The sequence below is a fragment of the Eptesicus fuscus genome, chromosome 12, assembly GCF_027574615.1.
Source record: "Eptesicus fuscus isolate TK198812 chromosome 12, DD_ASM_mEF_20220401, whole genome shotgun sequence".
Lineage (NCBI taxonomy): Eukaryota > Metazoa > Chordata > Mammalia > Chiroptera > Vespertilionidae > Eptesicus > Eptesicus fuscus.
The window spans coordinates 93,020,430-93,032,425 of NC_072484.1; the positions used below are offsets into that span (position 1 = coordinate 93,020,430).

General features: G+C 57.2%; 1 protein-coding gene across 2 annotated transcripts in view; it reads right to left on the bottom strand.

Moving 5' to 3' along the window:
* Positions 1-10,156, bottom strand: part of OSBPL1A (oxysterol binding protein like 1A) — a 103,982-nt gene extending 93,826 nt beyond the window's left edge. Inside the window, exons 1-4 of one of the 2 annotated variants that reach the window (XM_054723624.1) lie at positions 10,033-10,156; positions 5,154-5,276; positions 2,535-2,620; positions 1,423-1,497 (exon numbers count right to left, since the gene is read on the bottom strand). In XM_054723624.1, the coding sequence (XP_054579599.1) occupies positions 1,423-1,497; positions 2,535-2,620; positions 5,154-5,274 (282 nt within the window). In that variant the 5' untranslated portion in view covers positions 5,275-5,276; positions 10,033-10,156. Of the gene's footprint in view, positions 1-1,422; positions 1,498-2,534; positions 2,621-5,153; positions 5,277-5,394; positions 5,417-10,032 lie in introns of those variants that run through there. The other variant, XM_054723625.1, reaches the window with a different exon arrangement.
* Positions 10,157-11,996: the final 1,840 nt, after the last annotated feature.

Sequence of the window (11,996 nt, forward strand, 5' to 3'; positions counted from 1 at the left end):
GCCGGGATGGCCCAGTGGTTGAGCATCATCCCATGCACCAGAGGTTGCTGGTGCAATTCCAGGTCATGGCACAGGCCCGGGTTGTGGGCTCGATCCCCCGTGGGGGGCATGCAAGAGGCAGCCCATCAATGATTCTCTCTCTCACTGATGTTTCTCTCTCTCTATCCCTCTCCCTTCCTCTCTGGAATCAATAAAAAAATACATATTTTTAAAATTTTAAATGTGGTATATCATCCACACAACATAATATTATCCTACCTAATAAAATAGTAATATGCAAATTGACCGCACCTTGGCTATGCCTAAACCACGCCCAACAGCCAAAGCCACACCCAACAGCCAATCAGGGCGAGTATGTGAATTACCCAACAAAGATGGCAGTTAATTTGCATACGCTGAGGGAGGGAGGGGTGAAGACTGAAGACAACTTAGAAGGAAGAGGGAGGAAAAGCGAAAGCAAGGTGGCTGCCAGAGGGAAACCCGGGGCGGGGAGGGGCAGGGCAGGGCAGAGCGGGGCGGGCGGCAGTGGCCCGCGGCCGCAACGGTGGGTGGCAGCGGCAGCACACGCGGCCGCAGCAGCCACTTGCAGGATTCTTCATGCAAATGGGCTACTAGTTCAGTCATAAAAACAAACTAAGGCCCTAGCTGGTTTGGCTCAGTGGATAGAGCGTCGACCTGTGGACTGAAGGGTCCTAGGTTGTGGGCTTGATCCCCAGTAGGGGGCGTGCAGGAGGCAGCCCATCCATGATTCTCTCTCATCGTGGATGTTTCTCTCTATTCCTCTCCCTTCCTCTCTGGAATCAATAAAAATATTTTTTAAAAAACTAAGCACCGAGTCATGCTACAGCATGGGTGAACTCCAACAATATTAGGCAAAAAGAAGCCAGATATAAATGGAATCATGAAAATTTTTGTAAAAAAATCTCTACGAATAGCAACGATCTAGAGGCAGAAAGCAAATCAGTGGAAGCCTAACTGTGGACTAGAGGCAGCAAATGAATGCCAACAGCCTGAGGGAACTTGGTGGGGGACGGAATGTTCCAGAGCCGGATGTGGGGATGGTCGCACAGACATGTAAATGCACCGACAATCCCCACAGCAGGCGTGTCATGCGTGTCATGCAGTGCACACTTTCCTCTGAAGCTGTTTAAAGGAACAGTCGGGGTCCCCCTCCCTGCAGCACACGGGAGGCTGCAGGCTCCCACCAGGGGTGCTGGAGTGGAGGCTCATGACCTTCACACTCGACCTCACTGTCCAACGCCGACTAACAATGTGGGACCTTCCCACCCAAAGTGCTGGCTTATACACGTGTGTGCCTCTTCCCAGCGGCAATTCCTCTGGTTGTAAAAGAGAAAACACCTGTGACCGCTCTCCCAGACACTTCACTTGTGAACACGGAACACAGAACACGGAGGTCCTCACCTTTCGCCCCGTGAAGGCCGCTCGGTGAAGGGGCGTGTCGCCCATGTCGTTCAGAACGTTCACTTCCGCTCCCGCCTGGGGAACATGGAAGCGTTAAACAGCGTCACGAGTGAAGAAGCACACAACGTGGAAGTAATTTCTTAAAAATACCTTAAATATTTCGGAACTTAAAGTCTTTGAAATGCTGAATGGTTGTCACTAGTGAGAACAAGTTCATTTCATACCAAAAGTAAACAGTCAGCGTCCTGCAAGGTCAGCCTCGCTGGAGGGAGAAGAATGAAATGCTACTTTTCTTTAACAATCTAGGCCCTCCACTGAACTTCAGAAACAGCCATATTTTAGAAACGCAAACCATCTCTGAATCAAATACCGTATTTTTGCCACCAATTTAGTAAGTTTTTAGGGGGGAAAAGATGCCACCATTTAAATGTGCACAGTAATTTTAAGATGCAATCCAACTTCAGAAATATTAATATGGGAAAAATTGTTAATCACAGAATTGAGAAATTTGAAGTCTTACATTATATGATGCTCATTAAGAAATTCTGTAACTATTTTTTAAATAGAGGCCTGATGCATGAATTCGTGCACGGGTGGGGTCCAGCCTGCCGCTCAATCCGGCTGATCAGGCGGTCGGGGGAAGGGGATGGAGGAGGTTGGCCAGGCAGCCCCACCCCCAATCGAGGTGAGGGGGGGCCAACTGGGGGTGAGGCTGGCCAGGGGGAGGGGCCGCCCCCTGGTCAAACTCCTGGTAGAGGGGACAATTTGCATATTAGCCTTGTATTATATAGGATTATATAGAATGTGCTTTGGTTATTTTCCTTAACTGTTACGCTAAAAAAACTGAAAATATACAATATTTCATTCATTCATACGTCCACGTTCGCAATTTCAAAAAGCCAGCACTGTAAAAATTGAACGACTAAAAAAAAATAGGATGTTAATGACTCAGGCTAACCCACTTCCTGTATTTAGGAAAGAACAGTTCGTGGCCTGAGTGATGAGCTACCGCTCGGCATACGCCATCCTGGCTCAGGTGGCTTCCCTCAGGCTTCCCTGATGCCCAGGCCGCTTCCTACTGAATTCACGTAAGAATTAAAGCATCCGCGTACCTGCAGCAGGTCCTGGACCACTTGTCTGTGTCCGAAGTAGCAGGCCAGGTGAAGAGGGGCCCAGCCCAGGTTAGACTTACTTCTTCCTAAAAACGGGCCAGGAAGGCATTTTAGGTGTAACTTCAGGAATTTCGCAGGAAACTGCACTTGCCTGGACAGGCCACCCCGAGGCCCTGGCCAAGGCCCTTTCCGGCCGCACTGCGGAAGGGGGCGGCGGAGGCTGGAGAGAAAGGGGAGGGAGCGGAACGGGCAGATCCCAGGCCGGGCTCTGGCCCACGTCCTCAGTCAGCGCCTCCTTCCCGAAGGCGGAGGGGACGGAGGGTCTCAGCAGCTGTGGCTCCACAGCCCGGTCCCCCCGCCTTGTCCCCTGGCCCAGGCGTGTGCTCCGGCACATGTGTCATGAGAAGAGCCTGTCTGGAGGCCTGTAACGGAGCGTGGACCGGACAGAGGCCTTCCCGCAGCGTGGGGAGCTGTGAGCGCGCAGGCCGGGCTGAGGCGAGTCCTGACCTGATGCAACCTCAGTTCCCAGGCCCAGCCCGGTGACAGGAGCCACAGCGAGAGGAATTACAATACATTTTGCCATTTTCTCCATTTCTCGGGGTTTGGAAAAACAAAGACAGAAATAAAAACAATGAGAAATGCCAGGAAAAGGTGGTTCCCACTTAGAAATTCGGCTCACATCCACCCCCAACCCCCCCCCCCCCCCCCCCCACACACACACACACACACGCCCCCTTCACTCTGCCGGTGAAGCGTGTGATTCGTCTGTGAGCCCACGCCAACTGCCCTCAGGACACGGACTGACAGGTAGAAGGGGGTGAAATTGGGAACAATGTTAACATTTCTTCTCAGATTTCCATTTCCAAGTCGAGGTCGGTCCACTCACTGGCCTGCGGCGCCCGCAGGGGGGAAGGGGAGGCAGCAAGGCAAGGGTCACTGAGGACGACCAATCGAGCGTCTGGCCTTCGAAATGGGAACCCAGAACCCGTCTTTCCGGAAGGACCGGGCGTTTGGGATTCTTTCAGCTGCGTCTCGGCCGGCCGCACTCGTGGACAACCCGACCATCGACCTCGACCATCGTTTCTTCCTGCTGCTGAGGGGAGGCCGGGAGGTTTGGGGCTGGAGGCCCGGGAATGGGACACGGCTCAGGAACCGCCCATCTGGGCAGAGGACTGTGGGGGACGAAGAGGAGTCCTGGCTCCTCGTGAGCCCAGAGCCGCGGTAAATGGGGGACCCTGAGAGCAGGCACGAGGCACCTGAGATCTAGGAAAAGACCCCAGAGCCGACCCTCCCCCGGACCCACCGCAGGCGGCACAGAGCGTCACCCTGAGGGAGCACGCAGAGGGAGGCCCCGCGTGGCGGCCGCTCTGGGCTCCCCGGGTCACTGAATCCCAGCCGCCTCAGCGGGTGCAGCCAGAGACACGGAGGCCCGGGTGGCTCACGGCCAACAGGAGCCAAGGTGAGCTCCTGAGCCGCCGAGGAGCCGCCGAGGAGCCACGCGCCCCGCGGTGAACGGGAGGCCCGGTTCACGCTGCCCAGGCGACACCTGTGCAAGGAGCACGAGGGAGACAGGGTCCCGGAGGAGCCGGCGCTGCAGAGACCCCGCAATGCGCACCTTTGCGTTCACATCCCTGGGGGGCGGGGGCGGGAGGAAGGGGAGGCGCCGGGAGGCCACACGTGAACCAGAAAAGCTCCTGAGATGGACGGCCCCGGGCTGACACTCAGCCCCACGTTCCCGGAGAAGGTGCCGTGGAAACGCCAGAGCGTATCGGAGGGCGAATCCCATCTGTCCGCACACCTGAGCGCCAGCCACGGGCAACCTGGCTCCCAGGCGGCACTGTGACCTCCTGGTTCAGAGGTCGATGCTCAACCACTGAGCCACACTGGCCGGCCTACCCACTCTTCCTGTATCATCTGAGAATCCCTTCCCCCAAGACACTAACCCTTCCAACTCCAGTTCCACGCCTCTCCTGGAGACCCGGGGCACCCTACGCGCCCACAGTCTGGCGCATCTGTGCGAGGCAGACTAGTCCCGTGGTCGGCAAACTGCGGCTCGCGAGCCACATGCGGCTCTTTGGCCCCTTGAGTGTGGCTCTTCCACAAAATACCACGGCCTGGGCGAGTCTATGTTGAAGACGTGGCGTTAGAAGAAGTTTAAGTTTAAAAAATTTGGCTCTCAAAAGAAATTTCACTCGTTGTGCTGTTGATGTTTGGCTCCGGTGACTAATGAGTTTGCCGGCCACTGGCCTGGTCTGACCTGGCTCCAGGGCCTAGTCCCCGTGAGGAAGGGGGTGCGGACGGGCACCATCGAGGTCCCACGGGCTCTCTGGGCAGAGTCAGCCCGGAGCTGCCGTCCGGCCACACTGTCCGCAGGGAGCACACAGGTCACGACCTCGTGGGCTCGGGGCCGGGCACCTGCAGTTCAGGTCTCTGATCCACCACAGTTCGGGGCTGGGTCTCAACTCCTCCGGCTCACGGGACCTCGGGGAGACACTGCCCTCTCAGGGGTTCCTTCTAGGGCACCAGAGGGAGGTCATCGCAAGCAAGAGCCGGGAGGAATGCCGCCTGAGGCGGCACGGAGAGGGGCGCCCCGAGAAGGGGGGGTCCCCCAGCGCCCACCTTTGCAGTTGATGTCGGCCACGGCCTCCTCCTTCCGCACGGTCTCCAGCAGCCTCCTCACCTCGGCGGCGTGGCCGTTCCGGGCGTGATGCAGGAGCTGCTGCTCGGCCTCCGTGTTCATCGCTGCATTGAAAACAGCGCAGCAGGGGGTTAATGGGGGGAAAGGAGACACGTGTACCACAACTTGTAAAACTTTAAACAATAAAAAAAATTTAAAAAATAAAAAGCACAGCGCTCTCACCTAAGGACCTGAGGCGCTCAGACAGCACCTGCCGACGGGTTCGCACAGGGTTAGCGCCCCGGGGGTCCCGAGGCTGGAGTGTCGCCCCAGGTGGACCCCCAGGCAGGGCACGTCCCTGCTCATGGGGCTGATGAGCTGAGGATAAGTATTCTTACAATTTTGTTCAAAATGTTGTTTTTTTTTAAATCCTTTTGATTTCCAAATATAAGGAGACATCCGCATTGTTCCCCAGGCTCCCTCACCAGCTCACAGAGACGGCGGGTGAGGGGCAGCGTGCTCCCGGGACCTCACAGACCACAGCTCACACCGGGAGGCGTCTGTCCACTGAGGACGCCGGGCATTAAAGGGCCTGCAACGCGGCAGGAGGGACCCTGTCATCGGGAGCTAACCGCGGGCGGACACCTGTCCTCGCCCCGGGGCGGAGATCAAGCCTCCCAAGGACAAGAAGCGCCACATCAAAGACAGGCAGCGCCCGTCACCAACAGGTCTGCGTGCCCACACACAACGCTGGGCCTGTCTGTCTTCCCTGTGGCTAATGTCAGTGCTGAGTTTTATGCTGCTCTGCAGGCTTCTCTCAAAGCTATGGGTACAGCCCGACTGCTGAAAACTGCCGAGGGTGCGTAAGGTCACTTCTGTGTTATCGGTAATACTCTCCGTACGGTTTCCCTTGTGAAACTTAAGAGAAATGCTAGTGCCAAAAAAAGGAAAGCTGTACATACAAACACATAGACACATATATGTATTTTAAAGAAGTTAAAAAGGAATAGTTTACCCTAACAAGTTGGTTATTTCTGAATGAATAAAAAGACAAACTAAGAAGAACACTGTATACTTGGAATTTGAATAGAGGAAAAATTAAATGCATTTATAAACAAACACGTATATTGTACAAATTAAATCTTAAAAACATTTTTTAAAATCTATAATGTGCTTCGTTAGCACGACATTCCAAAGCAGCTAGCTGCTCAATGGTGTGGGGATTTTCCAATATTATATTCTGTTAATATGAGGAAAATATTAAAAACTAAAGTACTTATGCCGAAACTGGTTTGGCTCAGTGGATAGAGCATCCGTCTGCGGACTGAAGGGTCCCAGGTTCGATTCCAGTCAGGGGCATGTACATTGGTTGCGAGCACATCCCCAGTGGGGGGTGTGCAGGAGGCAGCTGGTCGGTGTTTCTCTCTCATCGATGTTTCTAGCTCTCTATCCCTCTCCCTTCCTCTCTGTAAAAAAATCAATAAAATATATTTTTAAAAAAAACTAAAGTACTTATGTAAAAACAGCAAGAAAATAAATTTTGCTCTCAATATTAGCTCCTAGCAAACAAACAGTAACTTCTCTAAATAGGTATATATGTATATATGTATACACACACGTACACACACGTATATATAAAACTATGACATTGGTGTTAACAAAAAAATAATGCATAGCCAAAACATAGCAACTGAAGGACAACCACAGCAAATTGTAAAGTCTATTTTAGGAAACACTCATTCCTTCTTTTAAAAATAAAAAAATAAATTGAAAATCATTTAATTTTTATTCGGTGAAACTTCTACTCTCATTCCTCAGGGCGAGGGGTCGGTGCCCAGACAAAGGGCACCATCTCCCGCGACTCCACTTGGCGGCTCCACGCTCAGGGTGCAACTTCCATGTTTACCCAAACTGGTGGAGATTCAGTAAGTGTCATGGCTGTGCTTTAACCTTACATTGCCACGCATTTTACCTGCTCCCACAACCAAGAGCGAACCCTCAGACGCACCCGATTTGAATGTCAACCTGATTCTGAAAGCTGTCAACTACGGTTTCAAAACGGGCTGGAGCCATCGCAGCCGAGGCCGAGAAGTCCACCGTTAGATACGTCCAGCTTTAGATTCTAAAACCCCTAACAAGCAAGGTGAATGTCACCTTTCAATGATAAAATTCCTTAAACTTTAGACCAAATGTACTTAAACGCTTCCCATTCTGATTTCCCATTTAAAATTGTCTTCCAAACTAATGTCGAATACTGACCAGTTGCCCTCCATAAATCCAGAAGTTTCTCTTTAAAGGAAAACTTTAAAGTACAAACATGTGGTTACTTTCTGTCGTCATATGATAGGAAACGTACGGTTAAGGAGTGCTTTCACTACACAGCCATTTCCTAGTGGTCAGCCGATGACTCCCAGAACTCAGATACAGTACGTGACCTAATGTAACCTCTTACTAAGGGCATTAAACAATTTCCCATACTTGCCCACCGTCTTAGTGCGTGAGGTCAGGTAAGGAAAAATCCAACATTTTAGGAATCAAGAACACCCTATAATTATATGGCATTATGATCATCAACATATCCTGTACAGAATTTATAACAGTATCTTTTTTTTTTTTTTTATTGATTTCAGAGAGGGAGAGACAGAAACATCAATGATGAGAGAGAATCATCAATCCAATGCTTCCTGCACACTCCCTACTGGGGATCGAGCCTGCAACCCGGGCATGTGTCCTGGCTCGAAATCTAACCGTGATCTCCCGGATCGTAGGTCGACCCTTAACCACTGAGCACCCCCAGATGGGCAACAGTATCTTTTTGACACCTCACTAATGAATCCTGGTGAGCTGAAATAAGCTGACCTCTTTCTAGAACAGGAGTTACTAGTCACCAATCAAGTTCTGATTACCATCAGTTTTGACTTGAAAAAAACCGTCAAGGTTCCTAAGCACTTCAGATCTCTCACACACACATGTGCCTTACTCTCTCTCCTCCATGTGCTGTTAGTGAAGCTGATCTCTACCTCCTACTGACCACTCTTCTCAGTGAATATTCATAATATACAAAACTCACCTCCTATTAATATCTACAGGCAAGAAATTGCCACAACAGCCCTGGCTGATTTGGCTCAGTGGATAGAGCAACCGTCTGCAGACTGAAGGGTCCCGGGTTCGATTCCGGTCGAGGGCACATGCCCGGGTTGCGGGCTTGATCCCTAGTAGGAGGCAGCCTATCAATGATTCCTTCTCATCATTGATGTTTCTCTCTCTCTCTCTCTCTCCCTCTCCCTTCCTCTCTGAAATCAATAAATATATATATGTATTTTAATAAACTCGCCACAACCGAGTTCCGACCTAAAAATGTGCGACAGATGGCGCTGGCAGGTTCTCGGTGGTTAGAGCATCGGGCCTCCGACCAAAGGGTCTCGGGTTCGGTTCCGGGCACGTACCTCAGCTGCAGGTTCGATCCCTGGCCCCGTCAGACAACCAATCGATGCGTCTCTCCCCCTCTCTTCCTCTAAAAACAACAATCGATGGGAAAAACATCCTCACTCCTTGGGTAAAGATTCTAAAATCTGCTACAGATGTATCTCCAAGTAAAACAAAGACACAAGGAGAAACTTTTAAACGTATTTACTAGACACCGCACCATGTCATCCTCCAAAGAATGGCTGCGTTCCTCATGGTTGGTTCTGACCAGGTGTCACTGCCGCTGTCCGCGGCGGAGCGGGCGCACTGTGGTCACAGAGGCGGCATCTGCTGCTCTGGATGCGGTGGGACAATCCCTGCCACCGGCTGCCTCCGAGACACCCCGAGTTCTGGTGCTGAGGGGTCCCCTGAAGAGCGGGCGCTGGCAAAACCCTGGACTGAGACACAGCTGCTTCCGATGGGTCTCAGCCACCTGCAGCCCCGGACCCGGACCCGCCTGCAGTCCGGACCCGAACCCGCCTGCAGCCCCGGACCCGGACCCGCCTGCAGCCCCGGACCCGGACCCGCCTGCAGACCGGACCGCCTGCAGCCCCGGACCCGGACCCGCCTGCAGCCCGGACCCGCCTGCAGCCCGGACCCGGACCCGCCTGCAGCCCGGACCCGGACCCGCACCCGCCTGCAGCCCGGACCCGGACCCGGTTACTATCTAAACTGGGGGTGGAGTCCACAGCTTAGAACCGGGAGACGACAAGAGAGTGGTCTCGGAACGATTCGGAACCGCTCTGCAATGACCACCTGATCTTGACATGTTCAGCTGGGGGTTCGGAAAGGACACCTCCCACGCGGGCTGCAAAAGGAACTGGGTCCTGGTCAGGCCCAGGCCGCTCCCATCCGTGTCCGGAGGCACCGCCCGCAGCGCCCAGGCCGTTTCCAGAGGAAACCGATCACGGGTGTCCACGCGGGTTGAACTCTTACAACGACCCCCGTCAGCCTACGAGCTCCCTTTGCAGCCTCCAGGCGGCTCCGCTCACCACGCACCGCCCACTCCCCGCGAGTCCGCGCCGGCGGGGAGTCCGCGACCAAACCGAGACCACGAACCGAGGCCCGCGCGCCCCCGGCCCGGAGCCCCGCCCCGCGGGCAGCTGCCACCGCTCGGGCTTTCTTCGCCCCCGTCTCCGCGCCGGCCACTGACCCCGCCGCACTCCGCGGTCACGTGAGCAGCGCGTGACTTCCCCCGCGAGCCCACCCCCCACGGGACTCGGAAGCTCAGCCCGCGACGCGCCGTCCGAGTCCCGAGAGGGCGGCGGGCCGGCGGGGGACGCGGGTGGCGGCGGCCACACATGCCAACACCTCGCCAAGTAGCAACCAACTTCCACCGGCGCGCGCAGACCTCCCCGGGCACCGGGCACCGGGCAGAGTGCAGCCCGCGCGCGGGAGGCGGCCGCGCAAACTGACCTAGGCGGCCACCCGGCTCCCGGGCTCCCGGAACCAGGACCGAGACCGCAGGCTTCCCGTCCGCTCGCCCTGCGTCGATGAAGCGGAGGTCACTCGGCGCGCACTGCCCCGGACCCCGGCGCGGGAACCCTGCGGGGCGCGAGGGGGCAGGACACGTCCCGCGAGGCGTGGCTCCGCCCTCCGTGCCGCCCGCTCCACCGCCGCGCGCGCCGGGGGCTCTGGGCGCCCGATCGTGCGGCACGTGACCGGCTCGCGGGCCCAGCGGAGCGCGCTAGGCCCCAGGCCCCGCCCCCGGCCCGCTCCAGCCCCGCCCCCGGGCCGCTCCAGCCCCGCCCCCGGGCCGCTCCAGCCCCGCCCCCGGGCCGCTCCAGCCCCGCCCCCGGGCCGCTCCAGCCCCGCCCCCGGGCAGCTCCAGTCCCGCCCCCGGGCCGCTCCAGCCCCGCCCCCGGGCCGCTCCAGCCCCGCCCCCGGCCCGCTCCAGCCCCGCCCCCGGCCCGCTCCAGCCCCGCCCCCGGGCCGCTCCAGCCCCGCCCCCGGGCCGCTCCAGCTCCGCCCCCAGGCCGCTCCAGCCCCGCCCCTGGGCCGCTCCAGCCCCGCCCCCGGCCTCTCCAGCCCCGCCCCCGGCCCGCTCCAGCCCCGCCCCCGGCGCCGCACGCCCCGCCCCCGGCCCGCTCCAGCCCCGCCCCCGGCCCGCTCCAGCCCCGCCCCCGGCCCGCTCCAGCCCCGCCTGAAACCCCCGAGTCAGCTCCCGTCTGCCCACGGCTGAGAGGAGGGGCAAAGCCTTCAGGCTCCTCCCACCACACCCAGACCCGAAAGAAGGGGGACCCCACCCCGAGGCCGCGGAGGAGCGGTGGCGGGAGAGGAAGGCCCCACGCTGAAGCAAATGTAAAGGCTGAGCTGATCTCTGGAAGGTTGTCACTGAGCAAATGCATCGCCCGGCTGCCCAGCTGCTTTCTGCTCGGGCCGCCGCCTTCCCCCGGGACCCGCACCCCCGCTGCTCCGCGCGTGACGGGGGAAGGCCCCGCCGTGCCCCCCCGCGCCGCCCTAGGCGCTTGGAGAGACGTGGCCACAAAGTCTCCGCCCTTCGCACCCCGCCGCCTTCCCGCGTCCACCCTGCAGCCTCCGGCACCGGGGCGCTGGGGGAGTTGGTCTGTGTGCGCAGGCTTCAGCGCTGGTATCATTACAACTTTTAAACACGTGCACAACTAAGAGAGAAAGGAACTAAGCATATGGACATTTTTTCAACTTTCCAGTGTACTTATGGAAAACTTTGTAATGAAAAATTAACAAACAGGTATCATCTTACCTTATAATAGACAAATATGCAAATTGACCGCACCTTCGCTACGCCCAAGCCACGCCCACCAACCAAGCCACGCCCATCAACCACGCCCACCAGGAAACCGTTGCAGGGAAGCTGGGGTGCAGCGGAGCCCAAGGCCGGGAAAGCCGCCCGAGGCTTTCCCGGCCTTGGGCGCCAGCGGGGTGCTGGCAGGAGCGAGCCGACCTAGGGGGTCGGCTCGCTCCTGCGATCGGGTCGCAGGGACGCTGGGGTGGTCGCAGGGACACTGGGGCTTTCCGGGCCTTGGGCGCCAGCGGGGTGCCCGCTCCGATAGCAGGAGCCCAGGTCGGCTCGCTCCTGCGATCGGGTCGCAGGGACGCTGGGGTGCGGCGGAGCCCAAGGCCCGGAAAGCCGCCCGGGGCTTTCCGGGCCTTGGGCGCCAGCGGGGTGCCTGCTCCGATCGCAGGAGCGAGCCAACCTGGGGGGTCGGCTCGCTCCTGCGATCGGGTAGCAGGGAAGCTGGGTGCAGCCGAGCCCAAGGCCACCGCCCAGGGCCAAGCCGGAACCCTGAAAGAAGGTAGAAGGCGGTGGCCACAGCCAAGGCCTGGGTCCCCGGTGCCGGCAGAAAACTGGTGCAGACAGCCAGGTGAATGAAGGTCTATTGCACGAATCTTCGTGCAAA